This window comes from Phaethon aethereus (assembly GCF_964289735.1).
Source record: "Phaethon aethereus genome assembly, chromosome: Z".
NCBI lineage: Eukaryota > Metazoa > Chordata > Aves > Phaethontiformes > Phaethontidae > Phaethon > Phaethon aethereus.
The window spans coordinates 11,168,267-11,189,194 of record NC_138577.1 but is presented as its reverse complement, the minus strand read 5'-3'; the positions used below and the strand labels follow the sequence as shown (position 1 = coordinate 11,189,194).

The 20,928-nt window shown below is 44.0% G+C and overlaps 2 protein-coding genes across 7 annotated transcripts in view; one reads left to right on the top strand and one right to left on the bottom strand.

The window, feature by feature from the left end:
• Positions 1-15,684, bottom strand: part of DNAI1 (dynein axonemal intermediate chain 1) — a gene marked incomplete at both ends in the record, with an annotated part of 157,501 nt that extends 141,817 nt beyond the window's left edge. The window contains 4 exons of the mRNA XM_082013776.1: positions 571-651; positions 1,930-2,028; positions 3,873-3,941; positions 15,652-15,684. Coding sequence (XP_081869902.1) covers positions 571-651; positions 1,930-2,028; positions 3,873-3,941; positions 15,652-15,684 — 282 coding nt within the window. The remainder of the gene's footprint in view (positions 1-570; positions 652-1,929; positions 2,029-3,872; positions 3,942-15,651) is intronic.
• A 530-nt stretch (positions 15,685-16,214) lies between these two features.
• FAM219A (family with sequence similarity 219 member A) overlaps positions 16,215-20,928 on the top strand; it is a gene marked incomplete at both ends in the record, with an annotated part of 97,896 nt that continues 93,182 nt past the window's right edge. For 4 of the 6 annotated variants that reach the window (XM_082012865.1, XM_082012864.1, XM_082012862.1 and 1 more), the window contains one exon: positions 16,215-16,274. In XM_082012865.1, coding sequence (XP_081868991.1) covers positions 16,215-16,274 — 60 coding nt within the window. The remainder of the gene's footprint in view (positions 16,275-20,928) is intronic. The other 2 variants (XM_082012866.1, XM_082012863.1) reach the window with 1 other exon arrangement.

The following is a 20,928-nucleotide window of genomic DNA, read 5'->3' as shown; positions in this document are numbered from 1 at the left end:
TCCAGGGGTGTAACACTTCCAAGGGAGGAGTGGTAGGCAAAGCCATCATTCCACTCGTCCCCTGCAGCAGCCCTGCACGCACAAATGTGAAGGTATGACTCTTGGATGTTTCCTGGCAGTCTTTGATGTACCCTCCCCGCTCACTCCTACTCATTTGGAATAGAGCTCTTGTCAGTGATATCACTAAGCACATTTCTGAGATCTCCTGTAATTCAAAAAACTGAATTTTGATGTGAGGATACTGAGGCGTAACTGTCTTACAGACTGAGTAAAGCATTGTCTTTTGTCCTCTAACCCCCTCAGAGTGGAAAAAGTTACTGCCTGAGATTAGCTGCACTAATTATGTTCACTGACAGATCTTGTTAATTGTTATAGCCTATTCCTGAATAAATATGGCAATGCTTTTAGATTTTTACCCTCTGCAAAAGCCCTTTAGGAACCGTTGGCAGTAAATATATAACAAGATGAAGCCACGTTAAAAGGAAATTTACTTGATTATAAATCAAAGGTAAACACAAAACCAGTTTGCAAAAAATCTCATCCTGGTTTTACAGGTCATGCCACACTTACTTTAAAGCTGTATCTGACGATATTCTGGGGAGCATGGGGATTATTAGCTGTCAGGATGCGTGTAAATTCCTCTTTTAATTCCTTTGGAATGGAAACAAAATAGTATCATAAATAAAACTCCACTATTAATACAATGTAAAGCATACAAAAATCATCAGGTTTACGCTCAGTTCTATGATCTTCAGTTCACTGCAGGTGCCTCACGTGCAGCTGATGCCTCCACAAGAACAATTCTTGGAGCCAAGCTAGCTCAGAGTGGAATCCAGAACAGTTATCCCACTATCTACCATAGTATTTGAATGAGCTTTCTTGAATTCTTTAGCTGTCATGTTAATTCTTATCTAAGCTATGGTAGCACTTGAAAAATGCTAGCTTCATTCTATAGGGCAAGAAAGACAACCTGTGTCTTGAAACATACAGTGTTCAAAAATAAATAAGCTCTGTAGCAGTGCTTGCAGGATTGACCACTGCAAACAAAAACCAGTACTGGTGTTAACTGTTTTCACTACCTGAGTAGGGGGGAAGTACATATAGCTTCCCTTTGAGAGCTACTTGGAAGACAGGGAGCAATGCTAGGGTTTTACAAGCCAGTGAGAAGCAAGAGGCAACTGCAGTTGGAAGGGTGACTGACTGCAATCCTACTGAACCAAGCTGAGAAGAAATGGCCATAGAACTATAGGATAGCTTCCTGTCCTCTGTATCACACACAGGCACCTGAAAAACTCAGGGTTGGCTCTGGGGTCCTTCTTATCTGAGGGAAGTCCCAGCCCCATTCCCCTCTTGGATCAACTTCATGCAGTTACATTGTCTTAAGCCCAGAACTGTGTTTCAAAGCACATTCTCCCTATTTTCCTCCTGAAAGCCATTTCAGTTTATGCTGCAGACACTGTACCTTAGCAAGTACTGGAGTTTTACTCTCACAGATGTCATCTGGGAAGACAAACACCACACCTCTGAACATCCGCCCCCCTTCCTTCTTCTTTGCCTCAGCTTTATATCCTGAGCATGACATCACATAGTATGGAATACCCCTTTGGCCAGTCTTACTCAGCTGTCCTGGCTGTGCCCCCTCCCAGCTTCCCGTGCACCCCCAGCCTCCTGTCTGGCAGGTCAGCATGAGAAGCCATACAGTCCTTGACTGCTTAGCAACAACTGACAACATCAGTACGTTATCAATGTTATTTTAATTCCAAATCCAAAACATAGCCTCATACTAGCTTCTATGAAAAAAAATAACGCTATCCTAGCTGAAACCAGGACAGCAGAATTTCCTCCAAAACAAATGAGTAAGAGGTAAACTTCGACTTATGGAGTTTTGTACACAACTCACATGATGACTACAGGCATTGTTTTACTCACAGCTTCAGTCAGCTCCAGTTGATCTGGGGGTTTGACTAGAGTCTTTGCTGCTGTCCATTCATCCACCCCCTCTCCTGCTTCAGTGGAGACATCTTCATCCTAGCACAGGAACGACAAGCCCATTAGTGCACCGAGACTATGACTGTTTTGCTCCCTTCCAAAGCAGTACTTCTCCAGTCATGGAGCAAGGAGGAAAACAGCAGCATTCCCCCACCCATCTGTACTTTGAGCAGAGCAGATAACCCCAAATAGCAGGCCCAAATCTGAAGATTGTTGAACAGCTACACTTGCCAGCAAGAGTTCAGTGGGTTGGAGGGGCTTCTGTCTGAAGAGAATTCTTGGCCTTTAACAAAACTGGAGTAACTACAGTAACAAAACTCAAGTAACTCCAATTTCAGTTTAAAAGTTGGCAGTTCTCTTTCTTTTGACCATATAACACTCAAATGAGCCAAACTTTAGGACTACTCAAGGGCACAGGTCAAGGACCTGCAATTACTTCTGAAGTGCTATTTTATAAGCTACACTTTGAAATTAGTTCAAGATGCAAAGTTGCAGGTATGTGGCTCCTGAAGGAATGCTGACCGTTTGCTTGCAAAGACCAGCAGTTCTGCATTCTCCCAACACAGAGAGCTTCCCTCCTTGGGTTGGGCTTGGGTTGATGTCATGATATGATGTCATCATATGATATTAACAGGAAAATTAATCACTGCAAGGATGAATTTCAATTAATTGTCAAACTGCCAAAACACAAAGTTGCTGATTAAAGTGTTTAACTGCTCCAGGCAAAGTTTCTCCCTCAGTTTGAAATGTGTAATGGGTTGATTTAAAATAAATCAAACATTCTTTTAAGTACAGTTCTCTCAGGTCTGCTGAACTTTATAGCCATACAGAGCTGCCAATGAGTCCAGGGTATAAGTGAAGTCTGGCGGCAGACACAGAGATGGGACCTAGCAAAGCTTTGCTATCTACAGAGCACCACAAAGGTAAAAAGCATTGTGCTGTGTAAAAACGTGCAGTGGCTGAAAGTAGCAGAGAACTCTGCATAATGCCAGGCACCCAGGGGAAGCCACAGGCTACAGCCTTTTTTTTTCCCCAAGGGAGTTGAAATGAGGCAAGCTGTAAGGAACGGTCAGGCGCCCTAATATACAAGACACTATGACGGCAGAACAGTTGTTTGTGATTTAATGCTCCCCACATGAACACCTGCTTGTAGGACATTTATCATACACAATTCAATGCCAGCTAGTTCAGTGGCAGTTTTCCCTAGTGAAGCAGATAAGAACTGTTGTGGGTTTAACATTTTTATTTATGTTTTCCATTTAAAAGTAAATAACTTTTCATTTTTAAAGGGTCAAAAGAGGAACATTTAACAAGACTGTGATTTGTCCTAAGAAAGTGAAAAGCTGTTTATCACCATGCTTGTTTAAAGGCATGTAAACGATCCTTCTTCCATCCATGCCAATGGAGTTAAATAAGAGGAAGGTAGATTAACTAATGGTATTCTAACCGTTTATTTTCCCGACAGTAAAAGCATTATCATGATGCTTACAGTCAAAAAGTTAACCCCATTTTCTCTAATGCTTGTATTTCTCTGTTAATTAAGTGATTATGGGCTATGTTTTGAATTTTCTAAACTGAGCAGGCAGTTTTCTCACAGTCTATGTCAATTTGTATTTTGGAATTTACATCCCAAATATTTTATTTTAATCTTTTCATATTGCATTTTACCTAAATTGTGCCTCTGTGTTAGCTGCCGTTTTTATTCTAACTTGCTAGTGGAATTCCTTTCTGAAAGGAAATCTAGAACAACCCCTTACTGCTAAATCAGTTGGAATGTTAACAGTTCCACAAAACAAGCCATTGTTCAGACTGAATCTAGTTTGCATCTCATAGATAAAGAAGGAAAAAACATTTTTTAAGACTCATGGATTTGTGGATCTTACCCGTTTTTTAGATACAGCTTTAGCAGGCCTTGGTGGTACTGCTTTTCCTCCTGACGGTCCACTTTGGCCCTGAAGCGAGAACAAATACAATGTAAACCTTCAAAGCACCTTGTTTCCTAATTTAACCAAAGCAGAATAAAAGTTTAATGTGCTTATTAATGTTTGCTCCAATGGTATGTTTCAAAACCTGAATATACCAGTATTTTATCTAAAAATCATCGGAATGAAAGGTAGTCACTTTCATAATACAAGACAGCAGTTTATCAGCATGAAGAAACACTAGGCTCTATCCTTGCTACTGCCCATCCGTGAGACACTTAAATGTCACAAACACGGGGTTCAAGTGTCTTACTCAAACACACAGAAAGGCCGCTCTTGCCCCAGATGTTTGCATGTCACGGTCAGCCTGAAGACAGCAGATCCACACCTACAAAGCCACGAGTGCTGAAAAACCGTGGAAAACACTGATGAGCAGCTGGGAATTTAACCACTGCCAACCTTCCCAAGCACATCACAGCACAGAAAAAATTTATGACAGGCATTAGGGAAAAAAAAGAAGTATTTTTTTACAGGGAGCCTTATAGAGTATTTCTAAGGAAGAGTACCTAGAGGTTGAGGAATAACAGAAGGGCACCAATGACAAATCTTTACGAACACTACAGAAAATGGGAGAGGAAATGAAGAAGATCCTTTTGAGAAGATGCTGAGGATCAAGAACCCAGGAGGCAGAGGGAGAGAGAGCTGGTAAATCAAACAAAGCAGACAACATTAGAAACCCTGGCAACAACAGTTTCAGGATGGATCCTAGATAACATTGGATGGGATGGATGGGGAAAGCAGAGGAGTTATGTGGAAAAAGTCTTTGACTTTGTGACAGGAAAGAAGGATATGCTAGAGAAGAGGGAAGGAAAATGAAGGGATGGTTTACTGATTTTCTTTAGAAGAATATTAGAGCGTGCCTTTCAGCTAAGATCAAAGGTCCACCGAGCCAAGTATACCTCTCCAGCAGTATTCAAAAGCTGGTATCTATGGAGATTTCTCCAAGATGCCCTCTCAGGTTCCCACAGGAACTTGAACCAGAAATGCTATCCTTTTTATTTCATACCAGTGGATCTTCTTCTCCACAAATTTATTCAGTAATTTTGGAATCTATGTGCATTTTTAGCATGCACAACTTGGGCAGTAAGGACTCCCATCGTACAACTACATGCTAATGCAAAGAACCGCTGCTTGCTTTTTCAGTCTGCCACTTGCTGCTTTCATCTGGTTTTCCTAGCTCTTCTACTGGAAAGATCAGCTTTATTGCATTATCTGTTGTTCATCCCCTTTTCCATATCTCTTATGAACACCTTAAGAAGCACGAGTCTCTACAGAGATTCCTAGACTCCTGTCATGATTCCCCTTCATTATGAAAATTAAATATTCACTTCTAACACCTGCTTCCTATTAAGCAACCATAATGACTTTGACCCAGTATCCCCAGGTCTTGTTTCTAAAGCCCCATTACTTGTAAAGACTTGACAATAGGAATTCAGAAAATAAATATTTTTCAGAGGAGAACAAACTGTAGCAGAGGTGTGAGGCTGCAACTTTCAGTGTTTTTTCCCTTTGTACAAGCTAAACCATGTAAAGCTGCTGTTACTAACAAGGCGTGAGGGATTATTTTTATTCCACAAGATATCTATTACAAGTGATGAAAAATAAGCAGACATTTCTATGCTTAGAAAATGTGAGTCACTTTGAAATACAAATTGTTATGACTCAAGTGGGGAAAATAAATAGTTATGACATTTCTTTTATAATCCCATGCTGGGCTGGCAGCAGAGCAGAGAACCTAGGACCCCCAATGTCATAACCACTACTGAGATGGCTGGATTACACAGCTGGCCCGTGTCCCCCACACGATTTCTTAGCAATGGGCAACAGAGCACCCTGTCCTATAAGGACCATGCTACATGTGAATTACACGTGATTTAAGCAACAAAATTTAAAACACAGTTTCAGAGCAGAACTTCATTCAGATCCAAATCAAATCAAACTCTTAATTTTAAACATGAAACAAAACCTACTCACTACTATCCTTTGTAAATAAGTCTATAAAAGCATTTATCCAGCAACAAAAGCATTGACAAGGCAATCTGAGGGTAACTGGTTTTGGCAGTTGCACACGTTTCAATTAACATAATCAAAAGAGCCACCTGTGAATAAATATCTGCAACTATATTAAAATCCAAAAGTGACACTGAACAAAAGCTAGAGTTAGATTGCAGTGGAAGGAAGCACAAACTCTGCCCTGCTCCCCACATCATATGGGTTTGCAGGATAGAGCGTGAGCATTTTTCTAATCAAGCAGGGGCCTATGGCCAATTCGCCTTATTTCATTTCTTTTGTCTTTGTACAGTACTGTCATGGTTTTATGACTGTAACTTAATGATATAGTACAGGCCTGGAATGATAGAGAGACTCTGACGAGACCCAGGATGTGGCACAGAGGAGTACAGGCAGGAGTTGATAAATGATGGGGCACAGGCTTGACATTGGAGACTCCACAACTGCAAGCATCTCATCACTGTCCAGTTAGAGAAATGCATACTTCTAGACATGCAAACTTCTGGACAGGTGAACTGGACAAAGCTGCGTTTAGGGGTAACAAAGAAAACAAAATAATAATATCTAGAACACTTAAAAAGCATCATATACACTAACATCAAGTGTAATGTGGAACATCAGACCAATGAAGAGAGAGAAAGGTATGGAAGTGTGTTAGCTAACATATAAAAGGAACTCCAAGTGCGTCCTAGAGTGAAAAATAAACCATCAACATGGACATCTTATCCTTCCCAAAGGATGCCACGTGCTGAGAGCATGCCATAGTATGCACACCAACACCAAAATGAATCCATCAACCTTGGGAACCTGAGTACCAGAAGAAGTGTGAGCATAACACCAGAAAAGGGGGAGAAACTAGGAAGCTAGTATGCAACAATTTTAACTGCATCATCATCATCATTATTATTATTTATTTGTTTGGTACAGAAGTACTTCTTATTTTCTGTAATACTTAGATCTAGACTGATGATAATGTTTAGACTAAAATTTCAGTCACACTAACATTAAACTCTTACATTTTATATGTAAGGTGTGCCTCCTCCTTGCTCATAAACAAGATTTTAAATGTAACAAAGTTTACAGACTATTTAAAAAACAGAACCAGGCTCTGAAAGCCTTTACTTTCATCCCATGCATGTTTTTACCCTTTATCAAAGGGTAGCTAAGAGTACCACACGCAGCTGAGTACAACTGGGAGAGGGTGTCCAAGGGAGTGGTCTCATTGCATTGGTGGGATTTACTGCCCTTCTCCATTTATCTCATTCCTACTTCACTGCCAGACCCCGCTCCCTGACTGTGGCAGCTTGCTTTGGGGTTCCCTCGGAGCTAAGCAAAGTAGCTCCCCACAGCAGGGAGCAAGAACATGACTGGCAGGAGAGTTACAAAATTGCATTTATTATCTCTGGTATTTTGAACTAAAAAAAACTCCAACTGCCCCCTCCAACCCAAACAGTTATGCCTTAGGGTTATTTGGCTATCACACAGATCCTTGCCAAGTGCTGCATAGTACAGATACTGTCCATTCCAAAAGCGTGCTAAACCTGAAGAGCAGAGATGGGAGCCAGCATGCACTGACCAGTGTAGGCCCTGAGCTTTCTTCCATATGTGCTCCTCAAAGACATGACAGCCATACCTGGAGCAGATGTACGCAGGTTTGTCTGGCACGTGGTAGTAGTGTCTGTGAAGGTGTTGGTCCTTAGCTCAGTCCAGGATCCTTCAGCAAAACTCTCGTCTCCTGCCTAGACAGCCCTCACAGCACAGAGACATTCTTCAACAACAACAGAAGCTGAATATCTTATTTGTTGGAAATCCTGGACTCCAGCCAGTGAAGGTAAAGACTGCAGCTCTACTTGACTTAATACTCTACGGAAGTCAGTATAAAAAGCAGAAGGCAGCCTTTGGGATGAAAGCATTATCCTGCAGGGAAGTGCTACAGCAGCCTTTGCTAGCAAAGTGCCTGAGGTGATGGAAGGTTCATCCCAAAGAAACTAAAATTGTTGGAATCCAGCTGGAAGGTGAGACAAACATGAAGAGATGAGATCCTAGTATTGTGGCAATATTAGCACTATCAAAACACATCAAAACACACATCAAAACTAGTAGATCTGTTTAAAACTATTAGAAGCAGCACGGTGGGTAGCAAAACATACATCAGTCAACAATACAAAATCAGTATTATTACTGATTAGCTTCCTAATTCAGATAATAGCACGAAGTCTACTGCTGCACCATTTGCTGAAAATGGCAGTCTTGACATTCCTTTTTATTGGTGTAACTGTGCTTTGTCATTTTCATATTTCTTTTGCAAGATCCTGCTCTCTGTAAATCTTCCTAAAGCCAGCACACTGTCCTGCTTCATACTTTTCCTTAAAACTCCTCTCCGCCACATAAACAATAAAGAGTCCTCAATAGCACCCAGGTAGTTGGTGTCCTGCCACCACGGCTCAGAATGATGGCCATTGCTTCCTCATTCTTCTTTTTACTGTATCAATGTGTTATCCATAAACTATTATTTAAGATGTAATCCTTTTGTTCTGAGACCTATTTCTTTGTTCCACATCACACAGTGTTTGTACAACAGGGAAGAGGTCACAAATGCATCCGCAAGACAAATAAAAAAAATAAAAATAAACTGTAACTGTGAATCAACTTAATGGTTGTATATTCACTAGCTAGATGCTCATGACAATGACTGACCTTCATACGCATCTCTAAAAAAGCTGTTACACAACGAGCTACAGAAAAAAAAATTAGCAGACTGTTATTAGCATCTCAAAGAGAAGCATCCAGAAGTTAGAAAATCTGAGAATTAAGGTTGCTTGGGCAACCTTCAATTCATCCCATTGGGCATAGGCATTATGACACATAGCTTAATTCCATAATCACACACTTTGTTTTTTGTAGGTTCACTTAAGCTCTCCAGGCTTACAAGCATGGACAGATTTCAGGCAGTAAGTTACCACTAGTACTTTGGTTTATGTTGTTCAGCATCTAGAGTCTTTGGGGTTTTTTTAATGCATAGCCTGATTCAGATGCACAGCAAGGAACATTTCAATCCAAACAGTTATGTTTTAGCAAATTCTCTATAAACTGAATATGGTCTTGCTACAGAAAAAATCAACAGTCTTCCTAAATATTCCTAATAAATGGTGCTATTATGCCTGCCTTTAATAACAATAATAATTAAAAAGGAGTGTGAATAATTATGAGGAATTTAAATTAGGGAAAAAAGTCACATTGTTGCTAGGGAACTAAGGAACAGGTAGGAGACACTGAGGAGTTATAAGGAGTTTCTCACCTCCAGGTCACCATCACAATTCTGACCACCCTAAGAGGTGCTCCACTGCTACAGCAAAAAATGAGAGAGTGAGAATTTATGCACCCTAACCATATTTTACTCTGATGACTATCTTACATTAAATAAATGAGCAGATTACCATAGTTCCCACAGTAAAAAGATATTTGAAGCCTGTAACAGTCACAACACTTAAGTATATAGAAAACTCAACTGACTGTTCTTTTCCGGATCTTTCTTCCAGGATGTGTTTATGATAGCAGCACCTAGAAATTCCTCCCTGGGACAGACATTAACTGTGCTACAAGACAAATTGACTATTGCCTACAGCAAAGATACAGCTATCCAACAGGATGATACTGAAAAGTGCTGCTTTAAATGCCGTTTAATTTTCTTTTCCCTTGCCACAGCTCCCTCTAATGCAGACAAGTCATCAAGCCGTGCAAACAGCTGCAAAATCAAGTCTTTCAGCGGGAAGTGTTCCTGTTGCTGACCTATCCAACAAGCATTTCTAATTGTATTTTAGGTAGGATGTTTGGGTTGTCTCCAAATGAAAACTCCTATTTTTTTTTTTTTAGTTATAGAACAGAAAAACTAAAATAAGAAGGAAGTATTGCCTACTTTCCAAAGGCCATTGCTGTAAATGAAAAAAAAGCACTACCAAGCTGGCGTTTCTTAAGAGCTATCTCATTTCTGCAGCACAGAAACATGTAATGGGAGGGCAAGCATCAAAGAGATGCAATGTCTAGTGGAAGTTTTGCCCTCAACACCCTGACAATGTGTTAGAAGCTTGGCCTGCAATGAGAAAAATAAAGAATCGTACTCAACCATCCATTCAAGTCTTGTTCTTCTTGCTTACTCTGTTGACACTGATTATTACTCTCTCTTTTTGTTGGTGATGTGACAGCCACTAATTGCTGATCTGATACTCATTAACCAAATTTACACAAAATAGACAGAACTATCAGTACCTGCCTTCTTGACTGAACAGCAAAAGCTCTGAAGCTTTTTGCAAGTCCTGGAACAATCATATCTGGTTCTTTTTTAACAGCTAATTTCTATAGCTCTACTTTTCAACTATTTCATCTTCCACTGCAGAAAACCTCTGACTTGTCAGTGGTGATGCTGATGGTAAATAAATCATCTTGGTGTCTTGGAAAGCAGAGATTTACTCTCAAGAGCAAGTGTACATTTAAGAACCCAGTTGAATCTTGAACTTGTGACCACAGAAATCCTTCAGGAAAAAAAGTGTCCATCATACTCAGATCCAAGGCCTGCACTGACTAATCAAGAAGGAGGTGCAATGATGCTACCAGGTGTGCTGTCCTGCCATCCGGGATAATGTCCCTCACTATAGCCTTTGCTGCGTGCTACATCCTGCTCCTACACTATCAGATTAAACTGCACCTTCCAGACTAGCTCCTGCAACTGGTCACTGCATAGTGAGGAGCCAGATACACCACTCCACAGTAACTCCTAGAGGAACGTGAAATTTCTCCTCATGCTTAAAGCATTAGGTAGGCTGAGTTGATCTAGATTTGCAGATCAAGCCTAAAATACCAGAAAACTCAGAGGCAGAGATGATGCAGGTTGATCACTCTGCAAAGCTGAACTGTCAGTTCATATTAAGCAAATTTTTCAAGGCCTGGAAATCAATTGCATATTAATAAAACACTCCTCAGGGCAATGACAAACCCAGGCTATATTTTTTTAAGATCATTAAAGAGACATTCCTGCAGCCTTTCTGCTCCCTATGCTAGCTGTCACCATAAGACAATCAGACTACAAGGCTGAGCAATCACAGAATGCTCCTGCTAAGCTTATTTCATCTTCCTGAGTGGAGACATTATCATTCCCACTTCCTCTAGAGCATAGCACAGAGGTTAACACATAATCTGAAAAAAAGAGAACACAGCTGCTTGTAGGACTTTAAAGAGAGGAGGGAGACACCTTATAAGAGCTAAGCTTGACATTTCTGTAAAACCATTTAATAATTTCCTGCTAGCTTTTTATTCTTTTTTGGGATACTAGCAAACTCCATAGTAAACCACCACTTGGCACAAGGAGCAGAGAAGTACAGAACACACAGAAAGCCAAAGCAAGCAAAGTGACTTCTAGCCTGCCCTGCAGCAGACATCCATTTACTCACACTAGGGATGCCAATTTAATTTGACAATACATTTTATAATCTCTTTCCTGAGAGACACTAAACTGTTTATTTTATATTCCATGGATGGCTTAATGCATGTCTAAGAGCCAGTAAGCACCTGAAAAGCCTTTGCTGGCAAAAAAGTAATGTGTCTGACTGTTCACTGTATTTGGGTAGGGGGTCTCTTTCTCTTTGACAAGCTGCAGAACAGCAAAGCAGCTGCTTACATGTCAGTGGGTGCAAGACCACAAGTAACAAGAAATGCCTCACTGTCCAAATTCAGATGCTTTCTTAACACTGCAGAAGTGACCTGCTGCTGCCAGTGGGGTTGACCCACTGTTAATTAATTAATTAATTAATTAGACCAGTCTTGTTTTGCACATGCTAAATGCAAAGAAGTGTATGTAATGTCAACAAAAAAACCATAACCAAATCTTGCTTCTCCTTGGGGTGGGTTCAGACAGAGAGCTACACAGCAGCACAGGGTTTTCCAGTGCTCACACAAAGGTTTTCCTTGAGCCACAAAGCAAAGACATGGAAATCTGGAACCAACACCTCCAACAGCATACCTGATAACTATGTTTAAAATAACAATCTCAAAATCATTAGCCACTTTTGTCTCACCACCCAGGACCATGCATGGGACTGACACCAGGCTAAGAGGGTGCTGTTCCCTGCCCTATCAACAGCTTTCTGCATGTCCATGCACAGGCCACACGGGTTAACATGTTTAAAGAATACTACACTTCTGAGTGTCCTGTTAGTCACACTCAAGACTTCATTTTCAGGGGAGCTGATGATCTAATTCTTCCATTCCCTTCAGTCTGATGCAGGGATGTTGGCTTATGCCTTTCCATAATTCTACAGCTTCCCAAATGCTGTGGAGCTCAATTGTGCGTAACACATTTCAGGCTTGAAAGGAAGGATGTTAGTGGAGTACAGAGCATACATAAGTACTACTATTTACCAAGCTGCATTGGGAACACAAAGGTCCAGACATACTCGATTATTTTAAGACTTTGGACATTGAAACACATTTCTTATTAAACATACAAGAGCCTCAAGATTCTTCTAATTAAGGCTCAGATCAAGTCAAATGATCTGGAAGGCCACAGCCTTTATCTCTGATGGTCTGATGGTCAACCAGACTTTGACGTATTTTCACTCAGGAATAATATGGGAGATTTCTTTCAAAGAAAAAGATGATGATATCAGGTGGCTGGAGATTGAACTGGAGGCTGAAGTCACCTGGATAAAGAAAAAAAGAGTAACATAATGCAAGAAATTGATGTCAGAGGAGAAGGCAGATCCAAGACAGGCACAGAAGAAGGGGTAGCAACCACCAGCTGTAAGAGAAAAGAAGAAGAAAAAAAGAATTTATCACAAAGCACTTGAAGAACACACAGCCATGAAAGCAGAGGAGGGGCTGGAAGTGACACATGGTAAAAGGGAAGGTCCTCATAGTGTTCAGGTAACTAGCTCAGCTTTGAGAACAATCCTGGGAAGAAAATTTTCAGAGGGAAAGCAGTCAGCAATGACGAACCTAGGAGACAGAGCAGAACAAAACAATATAGAGGAAATAGAGGGATAAAAAGCACAGGGACAGGTGAAAAGAGCATACTGCTAGAGGAGAATTAGCAATGAAAGGGACAAGGACAGAAAGCCTAGGGAAATGATGCTCAGGAGAAAAAACAGCTTCACTGGCAAGTAGCAGGCTTGTTTCCTGCCTCGCTACAAACACTGGCAGAGAGGAGGAATGTGTATGAGGGAGAAGTGCAGGAGCTTACTCACTTCTTTTCAAAGAAGAATTTCTTGTCAAGAAATGGGACCTAGACCTTGACTCACCAATTAATTTTATAGTGGCCATCAAGGCTCAGTGAATACCAATCATCAGGTCCTGAATGGACAGTGAGTAGTGCAAAGGCACAGCCGTCTGCTCCCCAGACTCCCACAGCCACTGAGATGTGGGCTGTATTTTGAGTAAGGGAAAATGAGGCAAAAGCCTCTGGCATCCAGAGCCAGCCAATCAACCACGCAATTCCTCCACCACAAGAATATTCTAGTAGATAAAAGGACATGAAACATCAATCAGATTTAACAAGCTCAAGGCAAATATAGACAACAGAACAAGTTAAAATCATTGTCTTTTAAGTTATTGTAATGACAGTTATGTGAAAAGCCAAAAATCCTAAGAGTTTAAACAGTTTATGATGTTTCAAGGGCTTTAAAATAAAATTAATGCCTTTACAGCACATTGATTAAGTTTTTCAAATAACATGTGAATCAAAGACTCTCTGTTTCAGAATATTTGAGATAATGGATACTGAAAATGATTGAAAATATTTATGTGGAAATTCTAAAAATGAAAGAAACTGAAATTCAGAGCAAATATTTCATCCCCAATATAGTTTGTATCATTATTATTATTATTAATGGGTTTTACAATTTTAGCATAAACAACATTATCTTGGAATGGATGTGTTTTTTTGGCTCTGAATATGTGCTCTTTGCAAACATTATAAAGCCCTTTGTAACCTGATAATTACTAGTACTTCTTAGTAGAAGATTATGAACGTCACAGTGATCCTCTCTCTTACTCTTGCCTACTCTAAAGGGCACAAGCGCTCCTATGACATGTGCAGAAATACCCAGACGGCTCCTAGAGACCTCAGGGGGCATAAAGAACCATTTCAGTACTTCTGGATTTCGGGCTCCAACCCTCGGTTGCAGGAGCGGGGAGATGTGATCAGGCTCAGCAAAGTCAGTTCACTCTTAGTGTGGTTTATTAACTCAGATTTCAGAAGTCACATAGGTCTGTACAGAGTCTATGCAGTTGTGGTGTGGCTAAAACACAGACAAGATAAAACACCCTTGGGTAACTAGATGGGTATCAGATGATCAGCAAGGATTGCTGTTCCCTCCTTGAAAGAGCTCCTGCTGTCCACACCTCTCACAGACCACAGGGGATTGCCCAGGGATGTCAGCTACCACCTCACAGCTCCAGACTATCACACTGGTCCCTCTTTTTCTCCTTGATTAGTTATGGCTTTCTGGCCTGTGTTCTGGACTGAGAAAGCAGGATGTTGTTGGTCACTTCTGGGCCACCTATGCTAACCCTCTGCCCCTCACCCCTAAGATCAAATATGTTGGGATTGACCTAAATATGTTATGAAAAGGGTTTTATCAGCCAGGTCATCTTCTGCTTTTAAATCAAATGCTTTGATAGTCCAGTAGTAGATGAGATCCAGGAACAACTCTGACTGAGCCCGTCACCCTGCAAGGGGATGCATGCAGACATGCCCATGCAGAGCCCGAAGGCAGACAGTGAGGTCTCCCAGACACATCCACCCACAGCACTGCTCCCAGAGTAGGGTTAGGGCCACGAAGGTTAGCAATGACCTCACTTCGTTGTCTGCACTGAGAGAAGACCAAATAGTAAAACAAAAGGAAATTGACAAAAGTTACAGCTAGGTATAACTAAGAATTTTTTTTTTTAAATTTTTCAAAACAAGGATTTCAACCTGTCTGCTCAGTGTCCTGAAAGATTCTCTGGCAGACTTGGGAAACCTCAAGTGCATTAAAACTTGCTCTGGAAAGGAAGTGTCAGTGCTGTAATAGTGATGAAATGCCATGATGATGTCTGAGGACTTTGTAGTCTCACAGGGTTGCAACAGTACAGTGACACAGTGTGGGGTGCTGCAGCTTTGGGAAATGCTGGTTTGCCTGAATAGGGTGTGTAGAAATGCCACAGAACATGCAGGGTGTCACTGGCAGGGTGATGACATACCTCAGTGCTGGGACAGCATGATGCAACATGACATAACGACAGAGCAAGGAGTGCCAAAAGGGGCTCTGCCGAGCCCTGGTGTCTCACGCAGCCCTGTGGGGTTACAGCTCTGCAGGGCACACTGGAGGGAAACAAGACAGGCTACGCATGGTGACGTAATGTGTGGTGGCTCTGGGGACGGTGATGTCATTGTGGGCCTGGTATCACACCAGTGACACTGTGGCACGCAGTCAGAGCAGGAGCTGAGGGCGGCAGAGCCAGGCAGGGGCTGAAGAGCGACGTCCCTCGTGTGAACCGCCATCTCCCGCTACAAGAGGTATTGCAGTGACGCCATTGTGGCGGGTTGACATAACGGCGCCAGTGGTGACGTCACCACGGCGCTGTCACACGGGACCGCGGCACCGCCCTGCTACGATGCCCGCTCGGGACAGGCCCTTACCTGCCGGTGCCTGTCGCCCGCCTTGGCTGGCATGGCGGCTGCCACAGTGGTTCTCCGCCACCGGCCACTCCTCACGACGGCCCCGAGCCCGCCCGGCCAACCGTCAGCCGGACGTTGATTGCGGCAACCATGGCAATGCACCGGAAGCGCCGCGCGGCCAATCCAGCCGCAGAACGCCGTCGGCCCTGGCTATTCCTCCCCCGCCCCCGAAGTGCCTCCGCTCCCCACCCCGAGGGAGGGAATGGTACGTCCCGGCGGCGGCGGGGCGGGGAACCGAGCATCCGGGCCCCAGAATTATGGTCAGTGGCCCCGCCCGGTCGATGAATATGCAAATGAGGGGTGGAGCGGTTGCAGCCGGACCCGGAAGCGGCGCGGCTGAGTCACCTCGGCGGCGATGAGGCAGCAGCCGCGGCGGGTGGCCGCGACGTCGTCCTTCGGCGCCTGAGGAGCCTCCCAGTGCCCGCCCGTCTGCCTTCCCTCCCTCCCTTCTTCCTTCTTTCTTTCCTTCCTTCCTTCCCTCCCTCCCTCCATCCCTCCCGCCGCGCCCCAGCTCCGCCGCCACCATGATGGAGGAGATAGATCGGTTCCAGGTGCCCGCCGTGCGCGCCGAGATGCAGCCGCTGGTGAGGGGCGGGCGGGCGGGGCCGCGCTGTCCCCGGGAGCCACCGCCTCACCGGAGGTCCGGGGGCGGAGCGGGGGCGGGGGGGGGGGACGACGGGTGTCGTTGTTTCGGGAGTGGTGGTGCTGAGATCGGGCCCGCGCGCCGCGACCGTTATGTAACGGCCGTCCCCTCAGCGCCGTCCCTGCCGGGCCCCGGGGCCGTGCCCAGCGGCGGCTGCTGTGTCATCTCGGGGCGCCCGTGGTCGCGGCTGCCCGTTCGGCCCTTCCGCCCTGTCCCCCTCCTCCTCCCTCGGCATCTCCCCGGGCGCCATCGGTAGCGCCGTCAGAAGCCCCCGCCGCGAGGGCGGGGGCGGGCGGCAGCGGCTCCGCTCCTGCCTCGGTGGAAGCGTCGCTGGTCCCGACACCGCGACGGCCCGCAGCGTCCCGCGCCGGCGGGCGCACAGGGCGGGTGTTGCCCGCCGCCTCGGCGGGTGGGCTCTGGCGCCGGGCACGGGAGTGCCCCGCGGAGGGGCGGGAAGCGGCGGCGGGGCAGGGTGAGCCCGACCGAGGAAGGGCGGGCAGCCGGAGGCACTGGGGGCTGATGGGATTTTAACTGACTTTTACAAAAGATGTGAGATCCGGGGAAAGAATTGGGCAGTGTTTGAGCGCAGCCCGCTCTGGGAGCTGCACGGGTGGGTGTGGAAGACGCGTGGTGCGAGCTGTGCAGTGAAGCTGCAGGTCTTTCTCCCTGGCTGGTTGTATAGCCATTGCTTTCAGTGCAAAGCTGCTGTTAGATGCTTATCCTGTAAAAAATCCAGGTGGTTTGCAAAGAAACATCTCTGTCAACTTAGTTTTGCTCACATAAAATTCTTTACAATAAAAAAGCAAACCATGAGGGGTGAGGGTTTCATTCTACACCCCCCTTCCCCTTCCCTATGCCAGGGCATGTGTTTTTCATATCAGGATGTTTTTTCACTTCATAGACACAATTATACTCGATTAATGAGCTCTGAACAGGTTGACATAATGGTTACACTGCTACATGGGACCCTGGGGAATCTTTGCAGAGAAGGAAGTATACAGGCTTGTGGGACTTCGTGGCTGCGTAAATGAACAGGTAGAGTGGTCCCAGGCTTTTGATAACTTCTGAAATGATACTTAGGAATGCAGGCCAGCTGGCTGGCAGCCATGGGAGATGCTAGATCATCACCAAGTGGTCCAAGACTTCTTATGAGCATGCAGCTGCTTTGCTTTGATGCCACAGGCTTGCTTGTTTATGTGTTGTGCCCCAGCTACATGCCGCAGAACTGGGAGAGGTTACCTTGTGTGTTCCTCTCCCCTTAGTCCTGGCTGTCTCACTTCCTGCTTGAAGGTGTGTTGTTATGTGTAACCTGGGAACTGTTAAAGTACAGTTCACCTTGGCATTAAAGTGAAAGCTGGATAAGGGGCTGACTCACTCAGGATGTTTCCCTTTAGCATCTGGAGACAGCAAATTCCATCTCTGCATCTGATTGTGTGAAACGGGGATATGAAATATTTGAGGAGGTGGAAAGAACTTTAATGAAATACTTGTACAGATCCTTTTGACAGCAGGTGAGGATAGGTTGTTGGCAGGTTCATGTTAGCACTGAAGATACTACCGAGATTTCTAGTGTATCAAATTGTACATTATTTAGAGTTGATGTACCAATCCTTGGTTTCTTGTTGCAGCTAGTATTTGTAAAGAGTGGAGAATACAGTAATTGTCTTGTGAACAGAAGGACTCTCCATGAAGGTCTACGAACTCAAATTACCCCTCAGTGGCAAGAAGAACACTTTTCTTGTGATGGAAGTGTTGACAAATTGTGAAAATATTTTTAGCTTGTTTTCTGTTGTTGTTTGGTTCTTTAGCTTCCAGCCTTTGTGATGGGAAAGAAAACTGTCCATATAAGTTGACGTGGACTTGTTGCATACTCTACTTGTTGTGTGTGTTTTTATGAAGCAGAGGCAACAGATGTGACAAGGCTGGCCCTCTTTATTCATGTTGTTGAGGGCAGTGGGCATAGCCGTGAGATTAGCAGTTGGCAGACAAAAAATACTCGTAAGTATTTGGTAGAAACCCCATGGTAATAGTGGAATTGGCACATGCATGCACATTGCATGGACATGGTGAGAGCAGAACCTGAAGAGGTCGTCCAGTCCAACCCTGATGTCTCAGGGTAGGATGGTATGTTGTGCCCCAGCGATAGTAACCTTAGGAAGCAGGTCTTCCCTTCCTCAGCAGCCAAGAATTAGGAAATTTTCATGAAGGGCTTTAACAGTTGCAATAAAAGAATACTCTGCTTCAGGGTTTCAGTTGATTTTTAACTAATGGAGCTCACAGTGAAACCTTGTGTATGTGAGGGGCTGTTGCTGTGACTGGGTGCGTAGAATTCTTCCACATGGCTGGAAATGGTGGCATTGGGCTCAAAGTGGGACGGAACAAGTCTGGTACAGCATTTCCAGCGGCTTCCTCTGCTTTGTTGCTCCTGGTCCGCACCTTGCAAGTAGGGACTGGATGCTTGCAAGAATCCTTCCAGTTCAGAAGCCAGCTGGGCTTTATCGCACAAATATGCTTGGGCAACATGGTTCAGACCAATAGTGCTGCTTTGTTCTGTTACAGTTACCACCTGTCCCTTCCCTCTTCCTCCCACCTCATACTTCAAAGTACAGAATAACCTTAGCATCCCCAGACACTTTTTCTCCGTGTAAAAGCCTTCAGTTCCAAATGGTCTCAGGGAGACATAAGACTAGCAGTCTTTTCCACATCTAAAGGGCTGAGGTAGAAGGTTTTTTTCCAGGTCATTGTGAACTGCCACTGAAGCTATAAAAAAAAAGTTTTGAAACATGATCCCCTGCTGAAAGCAAATAGAGAAGAGATTGATTTGAAATGCATACACTATATGAAATGTTTTTTCATCCTGTTCAGGCTGGAGAGTGTCCTAGGAGAGCACTGTTCCCTCTGACTCTGGCCAGTACCTGGCAGTGTGAGAAGGGTCCTACAGGAAGGTTTGTGAAGCTAGGCTTTGCCAGAAATTCTTAAAAACTTTGTGTTGTTGACCAGCATACACACTTTTGAATGTCTTGTTCATCTGTGTAGATAAGTGTAGTCTTAGCTTCTGATGTCTTTATGATTAACTCCAGGATAATTGCCAGTGATCTGCCTAGATCTGACAGACAGACCTGCTGATCTGATAATGTTCAAAATTAAGAGATAGGTACAGCTGTTAAATGCTGAAGGAAGGTGCTTCTTAGAAAGTAGTCTGAAGCCTTTCTGAGACCCTCAGCCACCAAACCTGCCACTGATGCTGGCACTGTTTATCAGCTGTCTGTCAGGGGTAATAGTACAGTAATGCCTGGTGTCTGTTGAGTATACATCCTGACAAGAACTAGTGTTGTATTTAAGTAACTTCTTTAAGCTCAGATGTGTTTGATGGGGGAACTTTCTCTCTTTGGAAGCCTTGTCTAGCCAAGGACTGTATTGATGTCTCATTCCAAGGCTAAGGGCAGCACTTAACTAGAACAGACTGGAGCTGTGTGGAGTACTGCTTGCTCTGACAAAGCCTACCAGGATCTATGGTTGCTGCAAGTTTCTCTCTGCTACTAGTAAGTTAGGTGTGTGTTGTGTTGCAAAAGCCGAGAAGCATTTGGTCTGCAGGCTGCACGTTGGCCAGCTCTGTCATATGTCACCTCCCTACCCTTTGCATTGGATGCGGTGATGTGAATTTAAGCAGGTGCGCAATCATTTCCTCCTCTCTCCAGCCTGTTTGGATAAGCATTGTGGGGTCAAGCAAGCTGCCTTGACTCTGCTTGGCCTCTATGAACATGTGTTATGAGAACTGCTATGTACTAATGCAGACCCAAGGAAAGGTTCAGTGCAGGACTTAGTGAGAGGGAGTTGCTGTGGGCAGATGGACAGGATGGCATACAGACCCTGATTAAACATTGGCAGATGGTAGGATGGGATGCCACCCTGTGTTTCACATCTTTGAGAGACACATTACTCTGCGTGTTTTGGTATTGTGGCACAATTCTGACATATTCATTATGGAAGGGGAGAAAGGCTGGTAACTGGTGTTTGGTCACCAGTGTGTAGTACCTTTCCATTAAAATGGGATGGTCTGTTCTGATCCCCATTTCCTATCTCAGATACTGGTGTGGCTCTTGGCTTCCATCCCGAAAATGCCCACCTCTTCAAACTAATATAAACTAATTTACAAGGGGTTTTGCTTACTCCTAATGTATCATGTCTTCCGTATCAACGTGATGCAAGCTCACCTGTAAAAACTCTGTCGCTTAGTTTCTGTTTGATCTCCAACTCAGCTTGTCATGATCCTTCTGCACTCATGAAACGGGTTGTCTTCATTAGCTGCTGAGTAGTGGGTTAGTTTCAGATAAAGTCAGTTCCCAGCATTGCAGGGATGCATGGTGTGATGAGGCCTGAAATTCCTTATTTTGGGCACATTCACACTTGGTACTTAGCTACCTTGGCTGATGGGGTTGGTATGTGATGTGTTAACTTCCAACTGGAAAACTTGTCCCAATCTGGTGGTGGTGCCTTGTTCTGATGATTGGTTGTTGGTTTGTTTGCTCTAAGTTTTTTGTCAGGAAGGCTTCCTAAGATAATTCTCATTACAGAGGTAGTTATTAAAGGGGGAG